Raw genomic sequence first — 27,663 nt, forward strand, 5'->3', positions numbered from 1 at the left:
AACCTTTCATGCTATTATTTATAATAATTCTTATTGGAAAAGTTGGAGCTAGAAAGATAGGACAAATGAGCAGTATTTTGGTGACCATTAGCTAGCTAAGGGCTACAAAATACATAGGCCTAGTTTACTTTTAAATTATAGTTCCACTCTTTCAAGACATATAACCACCTAGAGTGTTAGGCATCCAGAAATTGTCCATGGTAATCAATCACTCCGAGACAAGTATAATCTCCAACTGATTTATTAGGAACAGCTCTGGTAATTCTATGGCATTTCCAAAAGTGAAAGTCATTTTCAGCACAGTAACACAAAATCCACCTTCTCTCCCCCCACTTCTACACTTCATTAATCACAAGAACCAATTAACTGCAGCTGGAATTTTTTAATGCGACATACGGAATAACCTTGAACTCTACCCCCCCTTCCATTCCTTCTTGGCAGCTGAATCTCAGAGCTGACATAGAGTCTTTTTGATACAAGATAGGTCGTAAATAAATTCAATCAATTAAAAATATACAGTAGTTATCTATTCTCCAACACTAGATGGCTATAAACTATAGTCAAGAAGGGCTATAAGTTGCCCATCACTGTTATAAACCCCATACTAGCTAATTGTAGGAATAATTCATTCCTTCTTCTTTGTCTAATTCCCCAATCTTCAAATATGATGGGATTATAACTCCTAGAATTCTAAACCAGCAATGACCAATAGTATTATCTGGAGGCCATGATGTTCCATGAGTACTAGAATGACTCTGATTTAGAAGGCTGAGTGTGGAAACAATAACGAGAAGAGGAGGAAGAAAAAATGGACTAATAACTCCTCTTGCCTCAATTGTTCTACTCATGAGATGAAAACATGCATGATTTCATCAAAATTATATATTTCTTCTGAATTACCATGTAAAAAAAATCAATTTTCCTATTATTTTATTCCAGCTCAGCAATATTCCCCATCTGAAGCTTATAGGAGAAGACCAAATCCTTCCACCTTCTTTGCTGCAGCAAAACTTTCTGCTATGCTCAATGGAAATGATGAAGTATATGCAAACCGCATGGTAGTAGATGAGGTAAGACTGACAGGTGTATATTGAGATTAGTTATGTGTGGCTATTGAAAGTATGTGATTATATCAAGTTATGAATTGCACAATTAGTATTTGTTTATTTTATTTTAAGGGGAAGCAATAAGAGAAATGTTTATCATTTATAACCTAAGTGTGTTAACACACACACACACACACACACACACACACACACACACACACAAATGTGTTGGCCAAAAATTACCTGCTAATATTTAGAGGAGCTTTTCATAATTCTACAACAGTTTGTGGACTCTGCTTTTTTTCAAACTTGTATAGTATTGATGCTTAAAAAAAAGTTTCTGGACTAAAATGCTCTCTTTTTTAAAAGATGAAGAGTAAAATGTAAAACTTTTGTTTAAACAGGATACCAAGAACCTTGCACTTAATTCTTCTGAAATGTCTCTTAATCTGTACTAAGCCATGTCATTTAATTTTGGGACTGATTGATGTCAAAGTTTATGAATTCTAAATTAAAGAAAAATCTTTTAAAAGTTTAAAAAAAATGAAAGACCTGTAAGCAATGGTTTCGGTTTGCAAATCTCAGCCTCCTCCCTTTACTCCCCTTAACTACTGAGTGAATTGTACAAAAATGTTTTCTGGGTCTCTATTTCATCCCTATTTCATACGTGCTACCCATCTCTTTCCTGCACAATGTATCCCTTTCGCTATTATTTTTGTCTGTTTCATGTACCCATCAAAATATCTGTTTTATGCTCTTCTCTCTTACCTTTTTTATGTGTATCTCATGCACGTATGCCCCCCCGGTCAGATTTGTACCTTCAGATGTTGCTGGATTACAATTCTTAGTAATTTTACTGGGAAAGCCAGTGATGAGGCTGAAATTGTTGTTCAGCATCCTCCAGAAGATGGCACTTCTTCTTCCCTATCATAGACTAATAGGAATCCTTGCCCATGGAGTTTAGTGTTATCTTACAATTAGTGTGGGAGACTACACTAAACAATTGTAAATGTTAAATGAACAGTATACATTTTATTTAAAATGTTTAGGTGTCAGCCTTGGAAGCCATTTTTTACTTGGAAGCTTCGATTCTGCCACATTCAGTGCCTGGGAATTTGGGAGGGAGGATTTCATAGTGAGGTAGAAGATTAGACACAACTTTCTTTCTCAGAGAGTCAAGGACATGTTGCCCTGCACCTGGAGGGGAGTGACCGGAAGGATGTCTCCAGTTGGGATGAAGATTTGATTAAGCCATGTGATGGACTGATGGATGCAGGAAATAGATTTTTGATTTTCTTTTGGGAAGGGAAAATCCAGAACTCTCAGATTCAGGTTTTCTTAGATTTACCAATATGACAAGTCTAATAAAATGGAATTTTGAGGAAATGTTTGTCTCAGAGTTTATTGGTTTGGAGTTAGTTAGTTGGGACGCTGACATTAGGTTTGGTGTAACAATAGTAATATAAAAATTTAATTTTACTTACCTATCTGCTATCTGGTGTTTGCTTTCTGAGGAATTGCTATGCTTCCTTCTTGCAGAATTTTTATTTCATTTTGATACCTGATAATATTATAGATATTGAATGAATTCTTGGAGCATAACACTAAGAGTATATTCTGCCATCACTGGGTTCCTGATCCCACTGAACTTTTTCTGTTGGGATATTAATGACACGACGGTTCTAACAGCTGAATTTAGTTTTACATCATTTTGCATTATTTTGTATTTAACATTAATAATTTTATTTCCATACTTTAGTTGGAAGATGCTGGTGTCAAGTACATTAATAACAGCCCGAGTACTTTGGAAACTAACACAGATTCAAGTAAAGATCCAAAAGTGTTGAAAAATATTCCAAGCAACAAAAATCTATCATCAGTTATGATACCCAGCTTGGATACCTCAGGTTCTTACATGCCATTAAAAAAGACACATGCCTTTGGGAATCTACGGAATCATCGTTATCCCTTTATTAAAAAACGAAGGTGTGTGATAGCTTTTGATTGCATTGTTATAAAAACAGTAACTCTTTACATATGTGTGTTTGTCCTATAAAATAAATATGGGTTGCATGGGTTTCGAAAGGAATGTTTTGGATAAGGTTCCAAAACTTTTCATGCGTCTGTTCTGCAAAAGTGCATCATGCTGGTTTTAATATTTTTTATCTGCTTTCTGAAAACATAACTAAGCAAAAGTAATCAAGAATGACTTTTACAGAATATTCTCCCTTCATTCCCCTCTTCCCTACTCAGAGAAGCATATTTAAAATTTCCCATCGCTGTTTTTCTGTTTCTGAATTCATGCTGCCACAGTAAATGTGAGGTTCGTGGTGTGTTTGCTGAGGTATTGTTGATTTTTTTACCAAAAAGGTTATATTTTAACATTCAGGGAAATGTTGTCCTTTTCTTAATGCATGCTTCTAATTTCTTGGATTTTTTTTCCAGGTATTTTAACTATGGTTAAGGTTGGGTAGAGTGGATGAAAGGACAATACATTTTACTTATTGTATATAACTACTGTAAGCTACTCTAGTAAATTATTGTATGTTTGTGTTCCTTTGCTCCCAGTTCCAGTCTTGATGACTTGGATGTTGACAGTGGAGATGAAAGATCCCATAACTGCTATTCTTCAGTGTCTTACAACTCTTCTGCGATCTTGCCGAGTGATAGGGAGCAGTTAAGTGCTTCAGAGCCCACCACTAGATTGGACGACAGCATGAACACAGCTGAATCTCTCCCTTTGTCCAGCAGTTTACAGTCCAAGGTATCGTTGTTTTCATTTTCCCATAAAATTAATAACGCTTATTTAATTGATGGGAGAACTTATTTATACTTATATTTCCCCCCAAATGCCATAGTATTATTATTTTTAAAATATTTGGAATTTATCAATAAATTTTAGTAAAAGGAATTTTTCATAAGAAACATCATCATCTAGTTTTGCAATTAAAACATTTGTAAAAACTAAGAAAGAGATAGAAAAATTTCAAAATATGCTGTTTGTTTTATATGTTTAGGAATCTCTACTTTCGGGAATTCGTTTGCGTTCATATTCTTATACTTCACCCAAAGTCTTATTAGGAAAACCACCGTGTGCTCAGGAATTTATTCAATGTGATTCAAATGATGGTGAGCACTAATATTTTAATGTTCTTATATTTTTAAAGCAAATTAGCATGGTTAATTCAGCCCCAAGTTAACTTTAGAGTAGGGTATTAAGTATACTTTTCATATGAGATGAAATGATTTTTCTAAGTTGCAAGATTCAAATTACTCACACATATCCCACCTTTTTCTAAATCAGATTTATATCTAACTATTGATGTGAGAAGATAGGCAGGATGAACAGATGTATTAAATTTTCTCCCTATAATGTGCATCTTTCATTTTTTATTTATTTATTTTTTATTTATTTATTTGATTTGTCAATTGCTTACAAGATAATAAGTATAAGTATATACATAGTTATGAATAAATGAAATGGGTACATGTAAGAAAAAGAAACAATAGGACAGGGACAGTAGGCACGTTGGTGCACTTATGCACGCCCCACAGACCTCTTAGGAAAGGGGTGAGGTCAATAGTAGACAGTCTAAGGTTAAAGTTTTTGGGGTTTGGGAAGAAACTACAGAGTCAGGTAGAGTATTCCAGACATTGACCACTCTGTTGCTGAAGTCATATTTCCTGCAATCAAGTTTGATGCGGTTAACCTTGAGTTTGTATCTATTGTGTGCTCTTGTGTTGTTATGGTTGAAGCTGAAGTATTCATTGACAGGTAGGACATTGCAATGTATGATTTTATATACCATACTTAGATCAGACCGAAGACGGCGTAATTCAAGGTTTTCTAGTTCTAGAATTTCAAGTCTGGTGGCATAAGGTATTCTACAACGAGTAGAGGAGTGGATAACTCTTCTTGTGAAATATTTCTGGACTTTCCCAACTGTGCTAATATCAGATACGTAATGTGGGTTCCAGACTGATGAGCTGTATTCGAGTATTGGTCTAGTGAATGTTTTTTATGCTCTAGTTAGTAGTGTGATATTACCAGAGAAAAGCTACGTAGGATTAGGTTAACAACTCTTAATGCCTTTTTGGCTATGTAGTTACAGTGGGCTCTACCACTTAGATTATTAGAGATGAGTATTCCAAGGTCCTTTACAGAGCTTGGATCATCACAAGATCTTGACTATTCAGCTTGTATTTTATTTTCTGATTTTTTTTTGCCAATATGTAAAACAGAGCATTTATTTGTTGAGATTTGAAGTTGCCATTTGTTTGACCATTCTGATACATAGTCAAGATCTTTTTGAAGGGTAGCAGTATTGTCTGTGGTATTGAACAGCTTTACATCATCAGCGAAAAGAACGCAGTTGCTCTTAATATGATCACAGAGGTCATTTATGTAGAGTATGAAGAGAGTTGGTCCTAGAACACTGCCTTGGGGGACACCACCAATTTTGACCATTTGTTGTCTGTTTGACAGGAATGCTTCTATCCAGTTATGCAGTTGTCCAGAGATACCATAAGATTTTATTTTTAGGAGTAGTTTGTCGTGTACCACTGAATCAAAGGCTTTACAGAAGTCTATGTAGATTGTGTCTATTGCTTTGCCCTGATCGAGTTGTGTCGATCAGATCTTTCAGATCAGATCAGATCGAGATCTTTCATTTTTGTACAGTTTAGTTATACAGCATCTTACTGAGGTTTTGAAAAAGGAAGAATATTTGCTTATTAAATTTATATGATTGGTTTGTTCAGGAGCAAAGGCAGCATAAATGGTCCCAATTTTCCCCACAATAATAATTTTCTGAGGTAGATTAGCCAGGGAACAGAAAACTAATTTCTGTGGCCAAAGATGGATATTGATATTATGATTGGTCACAAAGTCATCCAGGATTTGGCATTTTTGCCCACCTATTGAGTCCTTGAGAAAATGAGATAGGCAGATGTTGTTTAATAATATTAAAGGTGTTTTTGCAGGATGTAAGCCGTCTTCTGCAATTTATTATTATAATAAACACAACATGTAAAATTACAGCTGCCAGTTCTTGGACATTGTGATGTATCAGTGTAGTATATATATGTGTGCATTCAAACTGTGTGCTCTTTTGTAATTGAAAGATAGAAATTCTGTCAATAAACATATTTTCTAAATCTGTCCAAGTTTTTTTGTATGGTACCTAATGTGTCAGTAACCAGTGGGAACACATAAATAGTGAGTTTATGCCATAATCTTTCAGCTTTTATTATTATTATTACTACTACTTCAGGGATGTTAGTATACAATAGTCATTTTTAAATGGAATGAATACAAATGAATTTTTAAATGGAAATTTTATGCTGTCATTTTTAAATGGAATGAATGCAAATGAATTTTTAAATGGAAATCTTATGCTGTCAACAATGACTGACTGCTAAAATATAATTATTTTAAACATTATTTTTTTTATAGAATCACACACATTCAGCTTGCATGAACAGTCAGAAAAAAGGTATGTTTTAAGTGTGTGTGTATGTGTGTATGTGTATATATATGTGTATGTATGTATGTATGTATGTATGTATGTTTGTTATTGGTAATAATTGCAAAGTAGAGGCTGTTTACTTGAGCAATGTAAGAATTTCAGCATCAATCAGATATGCTACTTGAAATTAACTTGCAATAATAGCTGGATAAAGTGCAGAAATGCATGTATACTGAAATTTTTCCACATTTAAGTAAGATAAAAGAATGCAGATATTTATTTTTTGTATTTTATGAATTCTACAATGTCACGTATTTTATTATACATTTTTACTTTGTAAGATGTTAAGATATTTCCTGGTATATTTTTAGGATTCAAGAAGAAGAATGGGATAAGTACATAATACCAACAAAATCAGAATCTGAAAAATATAAAGTTAGCCGAACATTCAGTTTTCTAATGAATAGAATGGCCAGTACACGAAATAAGTCTAAGGTAATTTGTGATCAATGCATTATGGGAGAGAAAAAAACACCCCACCAAAACAAAACAAAAAAATCTTAAATATTATGAGTACTGAATTGTGCTTGTAATTAAAAAATGAGCACTAAAATACAATTCTTATGAATATTTTATAACTTGACAATGAGAAATATTTTTTTGGACATACTGAATGGAAAACATTTTTCAGTTGCAAGTGGTTTTTTTTAAAAAAAGCATAGGAGAATAATTGCCCTACAGTGAAATGATGATATCCTCTATTTAATGTAGGATTTATCATTCCATTGTCAGAAATTCTATGCTAAATAAATAAAGGGAAAAGGGACAGAATTCAATAAAAGGAGAAAAAATCAGAGGGTTTCTTTTGGATTTGTGCTAAATATTTCCCTTCTGATTTTGGGACCGTTTGGGAACATTTTTAAAAATTGGTTCATGTCAATATTTTTCCAATCTGCTACTCTTTTAGTTCCATTCTGACTTTTACAAACTCTTATTTTGGAAAAAGTGTCATAAATAGTCCTGTGTAATCATGCAGATATGAAGATATTCAGAATTATCTTAAGATGATCCCTACATCCCTGAATGATGTAGCTTTCAGAAAGTGTCATCATTGTCAGTGATTATTTACTAGTTCCACTTTTGTTACAATAGCCAGCATGTCCAAAAGTAAGGATTATTTATTTTATTTTAGGCTTTCAAGCCTAAGTCAGGGACTACAATTCAGAATCTCCTTGTTCCAAATCTGGTGCTTTTAGACCAAATGTTATTTGAATGAGGTTATTTTACTATGGTTTATATAAATATGTAAGAATATGATTTCTATGCAATATTGTTCTGCAAAATGGAGAGGAATGAAAAGATTATTCATTGCTTCTTTTGAGTGGGGTAGTTGACTGCCTCTGGAGATACTGATGCTGTATCGCTCTGTGAACTAAATTTATATTTATTTGTATTTTTCATTTTGGTTATTAAGGCAAAAAACAAAGATGCCAAAGAAAAAGAGAAAGCTAACAGGCATCACTTTGGTTCTGGATCGTATGCTGGAGTAATGCCGTGTTTCACATGTGAGAAACCACTGTTGGGGAAAGAATCATTGCAGTGTTCTTGTAAGTAACTATAGTTTGTGTTCATAGAAGTTGCTTTCCCCAACTCTGTTGTAGAAAGTTGCTTGTATTTGTAGATTGGTTCCAAACTTAGTCATGTGTAGAACAGATCATAGACCCAGAACCACAACTTACTTAAGTTCCTTAGCTAACTTACAAGTTCCTTAAGTCCCTTAACTTAAGTAAGATTTTTGTGGGATTACTCGAAACATGACTAAATATAGATTCAATCCTATTTCTTGATTTGAGAATAATTTGCTTAGTTCAAGACACAGTGCTTGTATCATAGGTACTAAATTTCAGGATTCATCCATAGGCACATTGGAGACTTTATTATCTTTATATTGACTAGCAGCAGTTTGTCATGCCTTTAGGAAGAACATTTCTAGTTCTGAGCTGTTGTAGCCTGAATTTGGAACTCTTCCCACAAACCCATAAGATTATTATCCCACAAGCTATAGTGATCTCTTAATTAGGTGTGACCAACACAATAAAGCCATATTAACAACTTAGCATATTAAATATCTAATGTTAACTCTGCCTAGAACAACTGCTGGGTTTACATAGTTTTGAATTAGATGTTCCCTTAAATCAATTTCATCTTTATATATTTCCAAAATAAACTTAAGAGTTGTAAATATTTTCTTTTAGCTATTCCACAGAATGAAGCCAAGGAGATCTTTTTAGAAATTTTAAGGTGAAGAGTCTAAAAAAAATCAGTTCTACCCCCAACCCTCCTCTTGGACTAAACCTGCATTTATTTTTCTTCCTCTTGATTAGTTCCAATAGATGAAATGAGCCTAGAAATTGAAAGAAAAATAGCTTGAGGAGATATATAAGGGAGCTATATGATCCAGATTTAGTATAGTTTATTCATGCTTCTCTGCCTTCTCAAACATCGATCTCTCAGTTTAAACATGGTTGGGACTGATGTAAATGTAAACAGACAGACCTGTTTCCAAATCATGGCATATCTGAGGGATCACCTTTCTCCAATTGTTTCTTCCCACCTGGTATATTTGGGCAGAGTGAATACATTCCATTTCCCCTTTATCAAATGCTGTGGGACTGAGGAAAGCATGTCTTCTCTGTCATAGCCCCTGCCTGAGATAGGGTCTATGACAACTCACCATGGTTAATTTGCCACAGCCAACTTGCCAGGCCAACTTGCTGAAGAACAACTCGCCATGGTCATCTTGCCACAGGACAACTCGCTGCAGGACAAGAATTACACTAATATCAAAGAAATGGTGGAATAGAATCATTAAAGAAATGATGCAAAAGGAGGAACAGAATAAAATGTGAATGGCAAAAATTAAAATATTTTTATTTATTTTAAATAATTAAATAGAATTGTTACATTGTCCCACAGCGAGTTGTCTGTGATAAGTTGGTTGCAATGAGTTGACCATGGGGAGTTGGCCATGGGGAGTTGGCTGCAGCAAGTTGGCTGTGGCAAATTGTTCCATTCCCACCTGATATATGGCTTGTGGCATCTTGCCAGGGGTTTTGGAAAGCCCTTAAGACTTGGCTTTGGTCTTTGGTTGGGATTAATTTATTTGCATGGTCCTTATCAGGCTTGTACTGGGTTGTTTTAGTCTGAGCTGTCAGAATTTATTTTCAACAGTTTTTTTTTTTAATTTTGTAAGCTGCCCAGTCTGTTGAGCTGGGCAGCTATAACAAATTAAAATCAATCAGTAAATTTCATGCAGTTTGATTCTCAGGGTAATTCTAGAGAATAATTGTTTCTCATAATATAAACGTAGAAGGGGTTGTTTTCTTGGTGGCAACCTCCTGTTCTGTATGATGTGTGGTTTTGGCCTAAGATCCAAGACATACTGTACTTCTTTATCCTTTCGGTGAAAATTAGTTGGGACTTTGCCGATTTATATAACTTTTCCAACCCTTTTGAAGGAACCAGTCATCACAGCTGGAAAACATTAAGACAAGAATTATTTCTAAATGAAAGTTGAACACTCTAAAATTGAGATTGCAATTGAGAGGACCTTTTCTTGCTTCCTTGCAGATTGCAATGCAGTTGTGCATAAAAGTTGTAAGGACTGTGCTCCTGCATGTACAAAAGTAAGTTTTAAAACAAATACTTGGGGATGTCATTGCTCATTGTTACACTGTTCTGCTTCTATTTTGTTGTTTTTGAGTGTAACAAATCAAGAAATTTATATTATATTGGGTGTGCAGGTAGTCCTCCCTTACAATGGCAATTGGGACTAAAACTCCATCTCTAAGGCAGCAATGCCACTATGCTAACTTATGGAAGAAGTTCTGGCAGTGCCAGCTACTGTCATTAGGCAAATCATGGATGGTCACAGTACTCCACAATTATGTGAACACCATTTGTGACTTCCTGCTGATTTTCTCATTGACTTTGCTTCTCAGAAGCCAGCAGTGAAGGTCACAAATGGCAACCACACGATTGTGCAATGTTGCAAGGTTTGCTGATTGCCAAGTGCCCAGATTGCAGCCACATGATTATGGGTACACAACAATTGCTGCAACCATGAGGACTAGTTAGTTCCACTTGTTCAGCACTGAATAATTGTTGAACTTCGAACAGTCGCTGAATGAGTGGATGTTAAGCAAGGACTACCTGTAAGTTTTATGCTAGAGTAATAATTTCAGGTAAGCATTTCAAGTGAGTAACTATTGTTGACCTATAGAAAAAAAAAACCAGGGCATTAGTTGTGGTAATAAAATCATTACAAATAAATACAGTGAGAGTCACTAATATTTATATTTTCCTAAACTCTCTTGCTTAATAGGTTTCTTGCTTTGTTTCTACACTGAAGGTCATTTTGTTTCAGTCTTTTTGTTTAGGCTTCCTTATTACAATGACTTGTCCTTTTTTATATTTGCTTACTATGATTTGCTAGTTATGTCACTAGTATGTACACCACTTATTAGTTGTCACTACCTTTTGTCATGTGGAACCAACTAAAAAAATTAGACCTGTGGTTTTTCTGCATGAAGTGGAAAATTATTCCAAATTCTTTTTATCCTGAATTTTGATTTTCTCTGGAAGAAATAAACATGGGATTTTGATTCCTATGTTGTGATAAATAGTCACAGGAATTTTTCCACAATTTTGCCTTGTCCATGACTCAGACTTGGCCAATCTTTCTTTGTCTCTCTTCATATCCCAATTAATTCTTGAGAAAGGGTATGTATTTGGGTGGATGATTTGACTTCCTTTGGGGATTTGGAATTGGTTTCTCAGGTGACTGTACATTAGACTTGTGAAGTAGCTGCTTCAAAATCATTGCAAGAGCATAATAAACTGAAAATTTAAATTGTAATGAAACAAAGGTAAGAATAGCATCATCTTCCTGTTTTGTTAAATACAGAGGCTGTTTATATTATCAGATAGAACAAAGAGGAATGGTGCCCCTTAGTGTACACAGTCAGAATGACATAAGTTCAATGAATAGCATCATATTATTGACTTTTCCCAACAGTATTAGTTATTTTAAAAATGCCTGTCAAAAATTCTAAAATACATAATGATTTATAATAATTATTATGCCTGGTACATTAGCAAAATTCTAGCAATTTGCAACTTTACTATTAGGGTTATGTAAAAAATGGAGCATCATAGGTCAATATAAAATCTTTCAATAAAATATGATCACATATGCATAGAAATGTTAAATTACCTCTTATTTATTTAACCAATTAAATAAACTTTATATTTAATATATTTAATAAAATTCATATTAATGAAAACATCCTTCTTTACCAGAAATTACAAGATAGAAGTTATGTTAAGAACAAGATACAAACTGTCCAGACAAGTAAGTTAAAGAGTAAGAAAGTTAAAAAGTATAAATTGTTTTTCTTCTGTTATTTTTCATATTTTGTTATTAGTGGCTGTCTTTGGGAGAATGGACAGCTTTTGTTGATTTTTCCCTTCGTGCCTTTCCTAGCTTTCTAACAAAGGCGTCCTTGAATATCAGATTCCTTTGTTTTAGGGGAGGAGATAGTTTGGAGAGCTGCAAACAAACATTGGCAAATATTTGCTCTATATTTCTATGTTCTTTATGGGTCTCCACTCTTTCCATGAGAGTATGTAGTACACTTCTCAGAATGAACCCATTCACTAATCCAATATATTTAACTTGCTTCACTATCAACTCCAAGATTTTCTTTCATACAATAGTTTCACCATAACTTCTGACAGCATACATTCAATAGTTAAATTAAACAAACATTAAAAGCAGAAATACCCAATCTATGACTATTTTTATTGGGCCACATATAACCTTCCAGCTATTTGATGTGATCCTTGTAATTGGGGTGGGCTTCAAAATTTTTAGCAACGGGTTCTCTGCCTGGTTGGCGGGTGGCTGGGTGGGCGTGGCCATGATGGGCATGGCCTAGTTGGGCTCCTGCACCACAGGGGTGGGGGGCTTTTTGCTTTCCCTGAGTTCTAGAGGCTTTCCTTGAGACTCTGGGAGCCTTCCCAGGCTCCGGAGGCTCTCTGGAAGCTGGAAACGGGCTTGTTTCCAGCCTTTCTGAACTTCCGGGAGACCCATTTTTCTCCCTCCCCAAGCATTCGCATGCACACTGCACTTACCTGCATCCAAAACAGGCTGCATGGGTTCTCCTGGGAGGGTGGGAGGGTGGAGATGAGGAGGATTTGGGAGTTTTCCAAACTGTGCAGAATCTTAGCTAGAGGTTCTCCTGAACCCTTGCAAACCTCCAGCAGCCCACCCTTGCTTGTAATCTACTCAAAAGTTCTTGTTATTTTTAATGTGGCAGAAAGATGAAATTATTAAATATACCTAAAATAACCACATTAAGACTTTTAATGGTATTTAAATTTAACTTATTTTAAAACAGATTTAGTTTTGGCCCTGACTTCTTCCATTTTTGAAAGTGAGGTTTGTAATATGCAATTCAGGTAGCCCTCAGCTCATTATGTACCCTAGTTCTAAATTAGGACTTGGAAAATTGCACTTCCTGTCATGCCACTGACACTGAGAGAGAGGAGGAACAGCCAACAGGGAATGGAAGGTTGGCTGCAGAGGTTGTGGAGGAGGCCGGGGAAGGGCAGAGGCTGGCTGAGCAAGCAGATGAGGATCCAGGCCCATCCCCTATCCATCCTAGGACACGCAGGGAGGAGAGGATAAGGGAAAGACGTGGTCTACTCAGGAGGAGAGGGCCTTGATCCTTTTCATGGGATGCAGGTGCGAGAACTGCATAAGAGTTTGGACCTGTGTGTTAGCAAACACTAGAAACAAAGAGTGTTTTATTCCTGGATGAGGTTTATCTTAGTTGGCATTCTTCCAACGGACTATACCTGGTTCTCTTCTTGAAGTTTGTAATTAATTATCCTGGTCTGTCATGGAACGTTCCTCAGTGTAGTTTGTTTTTTGTTTTTTATTGCTTCGTTATCTGCTCTTTGAGTTGTGTTATGATATGTACAGAATAACCCTTGAGTAACAAGGATATGCACATGGAAACGTTTATGAGAGTAGTTATGAATAATTATTCAGCCACATACAGATACACTAAATTGGGTTAAAGTTTACTTTAAGAAATAGCACAGTCCAATCCACGGTCCAGGTCATATACATTTAACAGTCCAAAGAATATCCAATTACAAAGTCTTCTTACCGGTTGCCTTTTTCATTTACAGTAAACAAAGATATCAAAGTATAGGCACAACAGCAACAGAATGTCAGAGAAACAGAATGTCAGAGATACAGAATGCCAGAGAGAGAGCAAGCCACGATCTCTAGCTCCCTCTTATGGCAACTTGCAACACAATCAACCAATCAGTGATTTTATCTTAAAGCTACAAACATTCATTGTTGGTTTATATATTGCCAACCCAACTAATTTTACAGATTCCTAACAAGTTGGACTGTATTTCTTTCATTTGGAATGTTATTTTGGAAAGAGTTTAATCTCCAACTGTGAACAATTGAACAGTGAAGCCAAGTTGAAGGCATTAAAGAACATTTATTTACGTTTTGGTTTTTGTTACATTTGTGGGACACTCCGGGTCATCACACTTCCCCATCAATTTTGATTGAACCAGATTATAATCAAACATTAAATTTTTAAATACTGTTTACTCTTTTTGAACAATTATTAATATGTGAACTCTTCAGATAATCTGACATTTGTAGAAGTTGTATTAAAGTGAGTTTAAAAATGTGAAATTGAATGCAGAAATTAGAGACTATGAAATATGTCTTAGTAATCACAGATGGAGGTAGGAACAAATTGAAGTATGTTAAAATAACATTTCCAAATTAGATTTCATTTTGATCAATAATTATCCATGCTCTGTGTTAAAAGACTTTTCAAAGCTATATTTCAATTTGATATATGTCTACTTATATATAAATCTTATTAAATTCAGTGGGACAGTTATTAGTATATTAGATTTAGAATGTGGTTGCAAAGGCAGTTTGTGATATGTTACTGCCTTTGCAGTCACATTCTAAATTGGTAGGGGATACAATCAAAGGATGCAGTGGGTGAGTACAAACATTTTTTTCCTATCTTAGCTATATACTGGAGGAATATAGGAAGCAGCTGTACAGTCATATGTTTGCTGTCAAAGACAATATTGTTTAAACAGATTGGCAGTTATTCTCCAATATTTCTGAGATGAATCTGATTCTGGGATATTTCATGCATCTCATGAAGTGAGCATTAGTTCACAAAAGTTTATGGCTTTTAATATAATTCTTTAGGTGCTACTAGATTCTCCTGATTTCGGCATACAGTTCATCACGACTGTCTCTAATACATGGATAGAATACATCACTTAAATCTAACACTGTATTTTTTGATTTTCCAGATCTATCATTCAGAGATACTCCACAGCCAGCATTCTTGGCAACTCTGCCTTCTACCACAATTCCCATTGGAGTATCCCTTATGAAAAAAGAAGCATTACAGCAACAACACTCCTTATCCAGAAGTGTTCCAAGTACCACTTCTGAAAGGTAGACCACAGTCTCCAATGTCACAGTTAAAAAAAAAACTTTCCAAGTGAATCACTATATTTATATGATTTTGTTTTATCCATAGAAAGAGTATGTCCTCACTGGAGCCAGATACTAATACCAGCAGTTGGAGATCTAGGTCACACTCTGAAGAGTTGCTGCAAACATTAGGGTCTACTTCATCTGTTGACTCTTTTATAATTGAAGGTAAACCAGGAACTCACAGTGATATCATTCACACAAAATTTATTCTATATTAAAATTATTCCATATTAAAAAATTAAAAGGGATTAATTAGTGATCATGTTATGATGAGAAACATGGCTCAAAATTTAGAAATCAGCATTGTACAGCTGATCAAAACTCTTTTTTCAGATATCTAAAAATGTTGGAAATTTTTAAGAGGTGCCATCACTGTATTTCTTTAAGGTGTCTTTTTAAAGATGAATGTACATTTGCCAGTACTACAGGATTACTGTGTTTCTTGAGCAGGAAGCCAATGAATGAAGTGTTAGTTCCTTCATAAATGCTCAGCAAAATTCTCCAAGCAATACCAAAGAGATTTTAAGATAAAGAGTAGTCAAACTGGATATGGTTTATCATATTCTTCTCTTAATTTTAACAGGATTAACCTTTTGCAAAGTCAGTGACACTTAAGTTTTTCCTTAACAGAATATAACATTCATCTTGAGATCTCCATTTTTAAAGTAAAGTGCATCCCATTAAATGCTACCATTATTAAAAATGGATTATATATTAAAACACACAGATGCAAACATTATAGGAAATTGATAACCATATCTCCAGATTCATAGATGCATTAGTACACCTTTGGAGTATTAAAAATCAGCACACAAACCAATCCTGGAATACTTTTTAGTCGTTCAATTGGTATCTGAATTTAACTTTCCTATCTTTTGTTTAAGAATGGCTTTTATTTTGCTATAGATGATGTTGATGCCTCTTTATGGAGTGACCTCAGCACTGATACATTGGAATTTGAGGCAGAATCTTGGAGTCTGGTTGTAGAGCCTTGGTTTTGTAACCAACAAGAAAAGGATGTTATCAAGCGACAAGATGTAATCTTTGGTTAGTGTGCTATAGTATCCTCTATGTTTTGTCATAAAAAATATCAATAGGAAACAGACAGCAACACAAACAAAAATTCTTTAATACTTTATGATCAGAGATTTATTGTTCCTAATAATTTGGAACATAAGAAATGAATAGATATAAAAATATATAATAGCAGTAATACACTTACATTAATAAGCCATTGCAATGGGGTCCAATGACATATAGCAAGTCCTGCAAGGACTGCCATAAATCAAAGGCCCCAAGCTGATCTCCAATCCTATCCTTTATACTGTACTTTTCTTCTAACCATATACATGCTTCACAACTTCACGAACTGTCATTTTCCTTAAACACCTGTATACATTGCTTTCAGTTCCTCATTTCTAACAGTTTCATTCTTCCTGTTTTAAACTTATCCATCCAAGCAACGGCTCAGCAGGATTACAAATAGTTCTGGTATATTTTGAAACCATCCTAGCTGAAAACTTTGGTTCATGTCTCTTTCTTCTGGGGCCTGCTATCATCCATAGGACTTATTGAATCTAATAGATAAATTAGCTATATCTTTGATTCTCACAGTTTCTATATAGATGGTTGGAAGTGAAAATATAAAACAGCTTTCTCTAATTTGGCACTCAACAAATGTGTTGTATTCTACCAGCAGGATTTGATAATAGGAATTGTAATCTAAAATATATGCTGCAATCAGTAGTGAAATAAAATTTTAAAAATGCACACTAGTTTCAGAACTTATATTTTATTTTTGTTTTTGTAACTTTTGTCTCTTTCTGAGAAAGAGAGAGCAGCTATTCTCTGTGCAGTAATCTGATAAACTATTATTTAATATTCTTAATGGATATTTGTTTAAAAAGATGTTTTAATCCACCTTTACCATTTTTATAAATAACTATAAGCAGTGAACACATCTAATCCTTGCTCTTATTTTCTCCACAATAACATCTGTGAGGTGGCTGGGCTGAGAGAGAGTGACTGAACCAAAGTTATTTAGCTGGCTTTCATGACTAAGGCAGCAGGACTAGAACTCACAGTCTTTTCTAGCCTGGTGCTTTAATCACTACATCAAAGGCAATCAAATTAATCAAACATCAAAGTGCCTTAACCACTAGACCAAACTCTCTCTCAAAACACGAGTGTTTGGACAGAATGATAGGACGTGCTCAATAATGATACAGTGCAGAGCACTTTTATTTAGGATTACAGGCAGACAGCTATGACTCCGCCACCCCTCCAGTGCTGCATGCTGTTCTTCCTTTCCGTGTTTTGTTCCAAGGAGTTTGTCACAGTTGTGAGTGTATTCGTAGATTCTGTAGGCTTTAATCCCCATCTCCTCTTTTCAATTTATTTCTTGCTAAAGATGCATTTATACTTCTTCAGACCTTAGGTGTTCCCTAATGTCCTGATAGCACCCCTTATGTTGGAATAGTTCTTCAATATATAAAAATAAATATAGAGAGAATCTACTCTAAAATATATCTACCATGACTTATTGAATTTTATGGTTTTTTTTATGTAGAACTGATGCAAACAGAAGTGCACCACATCCATACCCTCTTCATCATGTCCAAAATATTCAGAAAAGGGATGAAAGAAGAACTACAGCTGGACCACAGCACAGTGGACAAAATATTCCCTTGTTTAGATGAGCTGCTAGAACTTCACCAGCAGTTCTTCTGTAGGATGAAGGAAAGGCGACAGCTCTCAAGTCGGGAGGGAAGTGACAGAAATTTTGTGATCAGCAAAATTGGAGATGTCCTTGTGCAGCAGGTAGAGCACTGAACAGAATTATACTTTCAGCAGGGTGTTTGTGAAGATATAGTCATTCTAAGAGAAACCACTTACTTAGTAATTGTTCAGAATTAAAAATGTGACTGAATAAGGGGGATTTATGACCAGTTGTCACTGTTCTGACCATTGCAGTGGATCAGTAGTCATGTGATCATGAGGCAGGCACCTGATGTCCAGTGTGGTCACATGATCAACATTTCCAACATTTCCTGCTGACATTCCACAAGCAAAGTCAAAGAAAAGTGGGCAGGAAGTCAGAAATTGCTCACATACTAATCTCTGTAGTGTTGTTCACAGCATCCTCTCCCCCCAAAGTATTCATGCATGTGCCTATGCTTCAGAATGCCTGCTTGTGACACCCCCTGCAACACCCATGTGCCCACATGCATTCCAGAGCCTCAGCCTGAAGCAGTCCCCCCCCCCCCAAGTGCCTTCCTGTTTCGCTTATCCACACCTGTTGACTGGGACTCTCATCTTTTCACACTTAATGACATGCATGCTCCAGAACAAAGGTCAACAACTGGAACTGCCAGGATTGCCCTTTGCTAAGGGATGCTGTGACGACCCAGAGTATATCAGAAATATAACAAAAAAGAAAACGTAACTAAAAGTCCTTTAATGCCTTCAACTTGGCTTCACTGTTTAATTGTTCACAGTGGAGGAGTAAACTCTTTTCAAAATAACATTTCAAAGGAAAGAAACACAGTTCAAATTCAAAGAACCGATAACAAAGCAAAAACCAAAAATAAACCGCACTGAATAAAGTTCCACGACAGACCAGGATAGATAATTGCCAACTTAAGGAAGATAACCAGGTACAGTCCGTTGGAAGAACGCCAACCAAGATAAACCTTTAGGAATAAAACTCTAATTTGTTTCCAGCGTCTGTTAGCATGCAGGTCCAAACTCTTATGCAAATCTCACACCTGCAACCCATGAAGAGGATCATGGCCCTCTCCTCCCAAGTAGACCACATTTTACCCTGATCCTCTCCTCCCTGCGTGCCCTAGGACAGATAGGGGATGGGCCTGGGTCCTCCTCTGACTGCTCAGCCGGCTTCTGCCCTTCCCCAGCCGCCTCCACTACCTCTAGAGCCACACTTCCACTCCCTGTTGGCTGTTCCTCCTCTTCCTCAGAGTCAGTCTCCACCAGGGGCATGACAGATGCAATCACTTGATATTACACTTTATGATTAAATTGTTTAGCGATGGAAATTGCGGCCACTATTGCCTTGATAAGCCAATGATTATCTATATATCCATTTTTATGATCCTGGTCCAATCACAACCACATCTCCCCTAAATATGATAATCCTGAAAGAGGAAGGCCTTAACCTTCCTTTGCCAACATTTTCATGATGTTTGAGATCACATAGCAAATGCTTCCCTTTATTTTGTGTGAATCTCCCAGTCTATAATGCTTTTCTGATGCACCAAATAGATTGGAAGGGGAAAAAGATCTATTTGGGGAGTGGGAGAACCAGTTTGCTTACATATTCAGTATGCAGCATAGCGATAATTCTACCGATACTCTATTGAATTGCTACTATTTTTTCAGTTTTCAGAAGAGAATGCAAGAAAAATGAAGACAATCTACGGGGAGTTTTGTAGTCACCAAAAAGAAGCAGTTAGCCTTTTTAAAGAATTGCAGCAAAACAAAAAATTCCAGAATTTCATCAAAGTAAGTTGATAATATCTATCTCAGTTGTACAAAAGCTTATCTACTTTAGGAGAACTGTTAATGTGAGAAATGGTACAGCACATTAGCTTAGCATTCTAATAAATAGTTCAAAAATAGTTTTTCCTAAGTATACCACAAGGTGGCTCTATTTTAGTGCAGTATGGCTGGTAATACTGACTTTCAGAATTGTAAGAATTGCAGCCAATGGAATTCCTGTGCTACATAAAAGGCTTCCATTTATACAAAACAGTTTTCTTACTTTTTAATTTTGTTAAGATTTTCGAGGTGGAGTGTGAGTCTCTAAGGAAAGGGGAAATCGATTCCTGTAACAGTATTTTTTTCTGTTGCGGATAGAACTCATTAAATTTCGTCCAATTTAAAAAAGCCATTGAATGTTAAGGCAGAGGAATTGGACACTGGGCGTTGTACAAATGGAACAAAATGAACAAATAAATAAATACATGGCTCTTTTATAGAAGTTGTCTTATATTTTTAATAAAGTAATAATAGACACTATTATTTTCATTCCAAAATGGCTTATCATTAAAGCCATATGAAATTAAAAAAATAAACTATCTTCAGTGTTTCTGATTATTTGAATAGTTAAAAAAAAAAAAACAATTGCACGCATATTGGCTTATTTGCTGTTGGCTTATTTGTACCTAGTTACAAATAAGATAGTAACCTTTCCCATTCTAATCGGAGAGGTCCACATTGGAGATAAAAGCTTTTTATTTATATAATATAACAATATACTTTGTTAGTATTTTATTTTTTTTATTGTTTCCTCTGAATGTTCAGACCACCTACCAGCTTTTGTGATTCATTGGAGTGAGGGACAAGCAACATCTAGCAGTTCCCTCAACTTTAGCTTGTGACACCTCAGAACTAGCCCCCCGGCCCCCTGATCTAGGCAAAAAGGTCAAAGTGGCAATCACAGCAGCACAGTTGAAGCCCAACCCTTTGTGTGGGTGTGCAGGATTGATAAATATATAAAAGAGATGGGTTTTTTGAAACTCTTGCTATTAGAGTCATCTTTACTTTTTTTTCTTTTTTAGCTATCCCAGGCCATTTTCTTTGGCACTGTAGATAACTTATTCAAAATTATTATAAAATTCCTTAGTCATTTTTCTGCATCAGCCATATAACATTGGCAAAATGAAGTGAATAATAAAAGCTCAATATCAGATGGATTGAAACAAGAAATAAAATATATAGAAGGTTGTCTTCCATCACCCAAGCAGAGAGACTTTAAAATCTAAGTGACATTTTATATCTAGCAACCTTGAAGGCTGTATATTAAAAGTTAAATCTCTTCTTAAAGCTGCGGAATAGTAATCTTTTGGCCCGGCGTCGGGGAATCCCAGAATGCATTTTGCTAGTCACTCAAAGAATCACAAAGTACCCAGTTCTAGTAGAAAGAATATTACAGTATACCAAAGGTAAGCAATAATTTTCTACCTGCTTCATGACTAAATCTTATGGTGTGCTTAGCTAACTAACATCAACGCATCAATATTACTTTAAAAATTTCTTATACAAATATTTTTTTTTACAAATTTCAGATTTTTCTTATTTTGCAAATAACTTATTTTGCTATAAATGAAAATGAGTTGTGTTTCATATATTCGTTATTTCTTTGTAAATTTATTTGCCACCTACGTTGCTGTGGGGTTTCTCTAGGTGGCTTACAACAGTAAAAAGGAAGAACTGAAAAGAGTGTAAACAGAACTAAAATAATAAAATAAACAATGAAATGGAACACAACAAGAATACATCAATATGGTAACAAAAAGATTAATATGATAACAAAAAGGTGGACAGGTGGAGAGCAGAGAACAAGGGAGGGGAGGTGGAGTCTGCCATCAGTAAAATGTGCTCTATTTTATTGTTTTTTATTGGAGAATTACAACGAAGTGAACAGATTAAGCTCCTAACCTTGAAAAAAAATTACCTGGAATATGGTAAAGTTTCTAGGATCTGAAGTAGAAGTCCACATAGCCTGGGCATTCGGGTTGGGAAGGTTGTTGTAGCTAATCAGTGGCCCAATGAGGGGGTCTTTGTAACTCCCAAGTCCAGTAAACAAAGGTGTAAGTAGAGGAGGAGATGGTAGGAAGAAAAAGAAGTGGAAGCAAGTCTAATTGTGGTGTCAGGTTCTATACTCCCATGGTCATGGTCCTACCAGAACAATGCAGATGTGGTAATAATTGTTCTACCAGAACAATGCATCCATGTGGTAATACTAAGAGATTAATGTGGCAACACCATGGATGATTCTTCTAAACCACAGGTGTCAAACTCTCTGCATCACATTGCTGTCACTTGATGTTTTGTTTTGTGACAGTTTTCCCATTCGTGGAGCTGGGATGGGCGTGGCCTGTGCCTGATACATCCAGCCCACAGGCCGCCAGTTTGACACTCTGTTCTAAACATTAAATGAATTTTCAGATTTCTGCTTTTAAAGTAGCAAACTTTGTATTTTGATTTTAGGATTCCATGAGTCATGAACCATTCACAAAACAGATTTGAAAATAATGCTCTGGTTCTTTCTTATGAAAATCCATTCTAAATACTTAAAGAGAAGGGTTTGCTAACATTATGTGCCTTTTTATTTTTATACAGAAGGAACAGAAGAACATCAAGATTTGTGTAGAGCTCTTAACCTTATCAAGGATATGATTGCAGCAGTTGATTTGCAAGTCAGTGAATACGAAAAGAAACAGAAGTTGCTGGAGATTCTTAGTAAAGTTGAGAACAAAACATATACCAAACTGAAAAATGGACATGTTTTTAGGAAACAAGATTTGATCAAGAAACAGAGAACGCTTTTGTATGAAGGGTTAGTCTACTGGAAGACAGCTACAGGACGTTTCAAAGGTTATTAAAATTCAACTTCCTTGTATACTTTCAGTGTGCATCATCTGTACTTTTCTAAAGAAAGTTTTTGTTACAAATGTATAAGTTGCTAAAAATATGAAAAATGTCTTAGAGTATAGATAGGATTGCAATAAGTTGATTAAGTTTGTGGCCTTGATATTTTCTCTCATTAATTTTCTCCAGAGTTAAGTTTGTCTGAATCCTTTATTTTCTGTCATAAAAATAAGAAATCAGTTTATCTGATTGTAACACACCCAACACTAGCAATCTGTTTTCCAATATAGTATGAAATCACATTAGAACATTAAACCTGTTCAAATGTCACCTGTTAGGTGTAAAATTATATCTTCAAGTTAAATTTATTTCGTTAGCCTGACAAGTACACTGTAGTAACAAAAAAAAAGAAGCACAAAATTAAGAAAATAATAAAATCAAGTACATAAGTTAACTCTGAAATAGCAAGCTTATGCTCAAATTATGTCATCAAAATCATTCTGAATTAACATAGATGAACATTGAACATTGCTAACATAGATGGGCACTTAAAAGAACGACAGCCAGCTTCCCAGATGAGTCCCTTTCTGAAAATTTCTCCCATTGACACTTGGTGCACCTTAAATATTGAAGGACATCTGGAAAAGGGTCCAAGTAAAAATTTTAACAGACAGACTGAAGCAAGTGAAATGAAGACTGAAGATGAACTGGTTATATTCCCTGATTCTGGTACAAATAATCCTCATTTAGCAACCATAATTGGGACTGCTAAGTCAGTCATTAAGGGAAGTGGTAACTAAGCAAAGCCACAACAGATTATGATTTTACTTCAGCTTTTCTTTGCTTTACCAGCCTGTGTAGCTTGTCATTACAAGAATTGCTAGTCATTAATCAACTGTAAAGTAAAGTTTTTCATTATTGTATCTGCAAATTATCACTAAATGGCAGTCACTAAATGAGGGTTACCTGTATTAAAATATAAAACATAAACCAAAAATTCTTAAAGTGAAGAAATATATTAATAACTATATTAGTTGGTATTGTTTCAAAATACTGCTGGTGATAAATCTATGGATGTCATTTCATTGAATACAAATCACTGAGCTCTAGTCTGGGATCCTCAGAGGAAAGTGTGCCCACCTCCTCAATTTATAACGTGTTTTCATAGGATGTCCCATTCTAATCAGTGCACCTAGTGAATCTCTGAATGTTGTAGTGTGATGTGAATGTTTTTAAAGAATTGAATTTATTTTCATTTGATTTGTCTGATATGAATGATTGGTCTATAATGCAATTTTCTTTTTTTAAAGACATTTTAGCTCTGCTTCTAAATGATGTGATGTTGTTTTTACAAGAAAAAGATCAGAAGTATATATTTGCAGCTGTTGTAAGTATAAATGTTTAAAAACACTTTAAATTATCTTAATTGGGAAATTGTATCTCTTATAAAAATAATAAATATTGGGACCTTATTCAAGCAAAATTAAGCATTTTAGATGGCAATCTTGAATCTGTGTAAATTTGGATGAATTTGTGTTCCAGTCATTGAAAGAAAATAGATATTGAGTAGCAGATTTTCTCAAATCTCTAAAATGATGAATTAATTTGAAGATTCCCTTAATGATTCATACTAATGATTTTATAGCAGATTAAGCAAAATATAATTACACTCTTTATTAATGATTGGGGGGGGGTAGCATTCCTGAAATTGGTTGTATGGGTGCAGATTGCCAAGCACCTGAATTTTGTTGACATGACCGCACAGTGCTGCATAACCATAACTTTGAAACCAAGTCATAAAAAACTTTTGGGGGAATCTTTCAGGACTTTGAACAGTAGATAGGCGACTAGTCATAAGTTGAGGTTAATCTGTAACTTTCCTCAAATTGCAGCTTATATATTGTAGTGTGTAGGAGGTGACAAACCCATACATGTTAAATATTATTCCAGATAATATAATGGATAGATATTCAATGCAGGGCAGACTGAGAAATATTTAGACACAATGCACCTTAGAAAGTGTATAGAAGAACAAAAGAAAGCTCCAATAAACCAATTATTGAAGAGGAAACAAAAGGAGCAATACAGATAAAATTCAGTAACCAGGACCAGGTGGGCTTTTAATGTATTATAACAGGGATCCCCAACCTTTTCGACACCGCGGCCCGGTTCCGGCATCAGCTGGGCGCCGCGCCCGGTAGCCAGCGTCAACTGGGCGCCGCCATCTTTTTATGACGAAAGGCGCTTCGGTGACGCCACCGAAGCGCTGTTTCGTCAAAAAGATGGCGGCGCTAGTGCTCCAGTGAGCTTTTTCGGGTAGAAATGGCTTTCTACCCGGAAAAGCTCACAAGCGCTGGCGCCGCCATCTTTTATGACGAAACAGCGCTCCGGTGAGCTTTCTACCGGGAAAAGCTCACCAGAAGCGCTTTTTACCAAAAAGATGGCGGCGCCCAGCAACCAGCGCCCGGTAAGGCTTGTTCATGCGTCCGGTACCGGTCCGCGGACCGGCGGTTGGGGACCCTGTATTATAAGACATTTCATGAATTCTGATTAAGCCATTAACTTAGGTAATGAATGAGATTCAACAGTGTGATGCATTTTTGTCTTCCTTTAATTTCTGTGTTATTCAGTGAGGAATATTACAGGCTGTTGTCATACAGACCTGTTTTGTTACTTAATGCACACAGCAAGCTTTTCAACAGCAATATTTGCAAAAAAGATTACCGTATATGCCGGCGTATAAGACGACCCGGCGTATAAGATGACCCCCCAACATTTCCACTCAAAATATAGTTTGTTATATACTCGCCCCCTCTTCCGCACGCCTTCCACTTTTGCACTTTTTTTTTTTTGAGGCACTTTTGTCTACTGTGGAACGAATCCCGTGAAGCTGAAAGGAGCAGCCAGCCTTCTCCCAGCTCCCAAGGAAACGAGGCTCGCACCGCCCGGGCTCCGCTGAGGTATCCGGCTGGGGCTGTCAGGAGTTGTTACCGCTGGTGCGGCTCATGCGGCTCCAGTCCGCGTTGCCTCGGGAAGGAAAGGCAAAAAGGAAGAGCCGCGGCAGCGCTTTGCAATGGCAGCAGCGGCTCCTGGTTTTGCCTTTCCCTTCCCGAGGCAACGCGGGACTAGGAGCACGTGCGGAGCCGCTCCAGCGGTAACAACTCCTGACAGCCCCAGCCGGATACCTCAGCGGAGCTTGGGCGGTGCGAGCCTCGCTTCCTTGGGAGCTGGGAGAAGGCTGGCTGCTCCTTCGGCTTCACGGGATTCGCTTCCACGGTGCGCAAAGTGCCTCAGCCGCGGCAGCCGCAGTGCTTCCCAATTACTATTTGCCGGCGTATAAGACGACCCGGCATATAAGACGACCCCCCCAATTGGAGGCATCTTTTTCAGGGCAAAAAAGTCGTCTTATACGCCGGCAAATACGGTAATAAATTTCTAATTGAATTGATACATCCTGATCAGACCGGATTTTTCCTGACATGAAGGATAATGCTTTGTAAATACATTTTGAATGATGTTGTAGTGAAAGGACAAGCTTGCTCCGGCTCACATTATTTACCTTTGTTCACAAAAAAAGATACAACAAAATAACGGTTCCAGAAATAGCTGACATAGTATTATATTGAAATGATTTAATTTAGATGGTCACTCAGATCCTTTTATTCAAAATATACTGTAATCATCCTCCTCATCTTCTTTTAATGACCCCATAATCCCTTGTGGGGTGGAATCTGGCCAACTGAATGGAGCTGAGTGTTTTACTGGCCGGATGCCCTTCCTGTTGCCAATGCAGAGCTTTGTTCAGCAGATATATTTTCATTGTGCCCAGAGAGAGAAATATCTGTTCTCTACCTAGGTTGAACTCATAGCCTCCTGATCGTGAGGCGAGAGCTCTAACTCTAGGCCATCACATCACTCAGAATATTCTGTGATTTGCATTTTTCTGTGATCTGTATAGGACCAGAAGCCTGCTGTTATAGCTCTTCAGAAACTTATTGTCAGAGAGGTAGCCAATGAAGAGAGAGGGATGTTCTTGATCAGCGCATCCTCCACAGGACCTGAGATGTATGAAATTCATACTAGTTCCAAAGAGGAACGCAGTCACTGGATGAGGCAAATTCAAGAAGCAGTGGAAAGGTATATACCGGAACATTGGTTACCGCTTGCTCACTCTTTCTTTATTTTAATGTAAAAAAATTCTCCTTAGAAATGTTTGTTAACTACATCCTACCAAAATAAAATACACGTGACAAATCTTGGAAACATATACCAATTTGAAGATTCTGAGATTTGATTTAATAGACTCATACTGCTTCTTGCTGTCAAAAGTTATAAAATGAAGCATATGCCTTTCCATATCAGGCTATTTGGGATACTTAAATGGCAGTATGAATTGGGGTCTGACTTGCAAAGAAACTTTTCTACTAGGGAGGACGGGAGGAATAGTAAGGCACCATCTTTGTGGCAGTTTAGTGTCATTGGTAAGCATGTCATTTATGATGTCACATCCAGCCTGATTTTTAAAGTAGATGGTGGCCAACTGCTTAAATGCAATCTTTATTTCTGTTTAATATTTCTTAACCAGAAGACAAAATGAGGGAAAAATATATCTGCTAACTTCATCAAATTATAAATATCTCTACAGTGATTCCTTTAAATTAACCCTATTAAATTAGTATGACTGAAGCTGACTTTTCCAAATGGATTCCTGTATATAATGTTTTATGGAAAAAAAAAATAAGATCACTTTAATCTGTTTTGCTTATATGGCATCCCTGAAGTTGCCCGGAAGAAGAAGGCAAAATAGGTGATTCTGATGAGGACCGAAAAATAACTGAAGCCAGAGCGGCCAAAATTCAAAAATGTCAAGGTATAGTGTAATGTTTTCTGGTACTTTAAAACTAATACATTCATCCATTAGAGTGGACATAGTCTTAAGAAAGAATGTCCCTTCCTCCATTAGACATTTTATAAGCATGCCTGTGCATTAGGATTTCCTACCCAGCGCTGCTTCCTCATTGTGAACTAACTATAATGTGTATGTGGTTGCTTCACTAGGGATGGGATTGCATGCAATTCATAATAGAAATACCAAATTTTAAAACGAAAATAATAATGTGGGTAATTATGG

At 36.1% G+C, this 27,663-nt stretch overlaps 1 protein-coding gene across 3 annotated transcripts in view; it reads left to right on the forward strand.

The window, feature by feature from the left end:
• ARHGEF28 (Rho guanine nucleotide exchange factor 28) overlaps positions 1 to 27,663 on the forward strand; it is a 147,956-nt gene that overhangs the window by 90,283 nt on the left and 30,010 nt on the right. For all 3 annotated transcript variants that reach the window (XM_026670627.2, XM_087958267.1, XM_087958268.1), the window contains 19 exons: positions 940 to 1,070; positions 2,806 to 3,032; positions 3,615 to 3,810; positions 4,064 to 4,175; positions 6,502 to 6,541; positions 6,886 to 7,009; positions 7,989 to 8,121; positions 10,145 to 10,200; positions 11,876 to 11,927; positions 14,951 to 15,098; positions 15,184 to 15,305; positions 16,047 to 16,187; positions 17,710 to 17,960; positions 19,539 to 19,661; positions 20,986 to 21,103; positions 22,284 to 22,538; positions 23,843 to 23,919; positions 26,491 to 26,669; positions 27,314 to 27,402. In XM_026670627.2, coding sequence (XP_026526412.2) covers positions 940 to 1,070; positions 2,806 to 3,032; positions 3,615 to 3,810; positions 4,064 to 4,175; positions 6,502 to 6,541; positions 6,886 to 7,009; positions 7,989 to 8,121; positions 10,145 to 10,200; positions 11,876 to 11,927; positions 14,951 to 15,098; positions 15,184 to 15,305; positions 16,047 to 16,187; positions 17,710 to 17,960; positions 19,539 to 19,661; positions 20,986 to 21,103; positions 22,284 to 22,538; positions 23,843 to 23,919; positions 26,491 to 26,669; positions 27,314 to 27,402 — 2,574 coding nt within the window. The remainder of the gene's footprint in view (positions 1 to 939; positions 1,071 to 2,805; positions 3,033 to 3,614; positions 3,811 to 4,063; positions 4,176 to 6,501; positions 6,542 to 6,885; positions 7,010 to 7,988; positions 8,122 to 10,144; positions 10,201 to 11,875; positions 11,928 to 14,950; positions 15,099 to 15,183; positions 15,306 to 16,046; positions 16,188 to 17,709; positions 17,961 to 19,538; positions 19,662 to 20,985; positions 21,104 to 22,283; positions 22,539 to 23,842; positions 23,920 to 26,490; positions 26,670 to 27,313; positions 27,403 to 27,663) is intronic.

The sequence above is a fragment of the Notechis scutatus genome, chromosome 2, assembly GCF_049901735.1.
Source record: "Notechis scutatus isolate UNSWTSFEM ecotype Mainland chromosome 2, rNotScu1.2, whole genome shotgun sequence".
Taxonomy (NCBI): Eukaryota; Metazoa; Chordata; class Lepidosauria; order Squamata; family Elapidae; genus Notechis; species Notechis scutatus.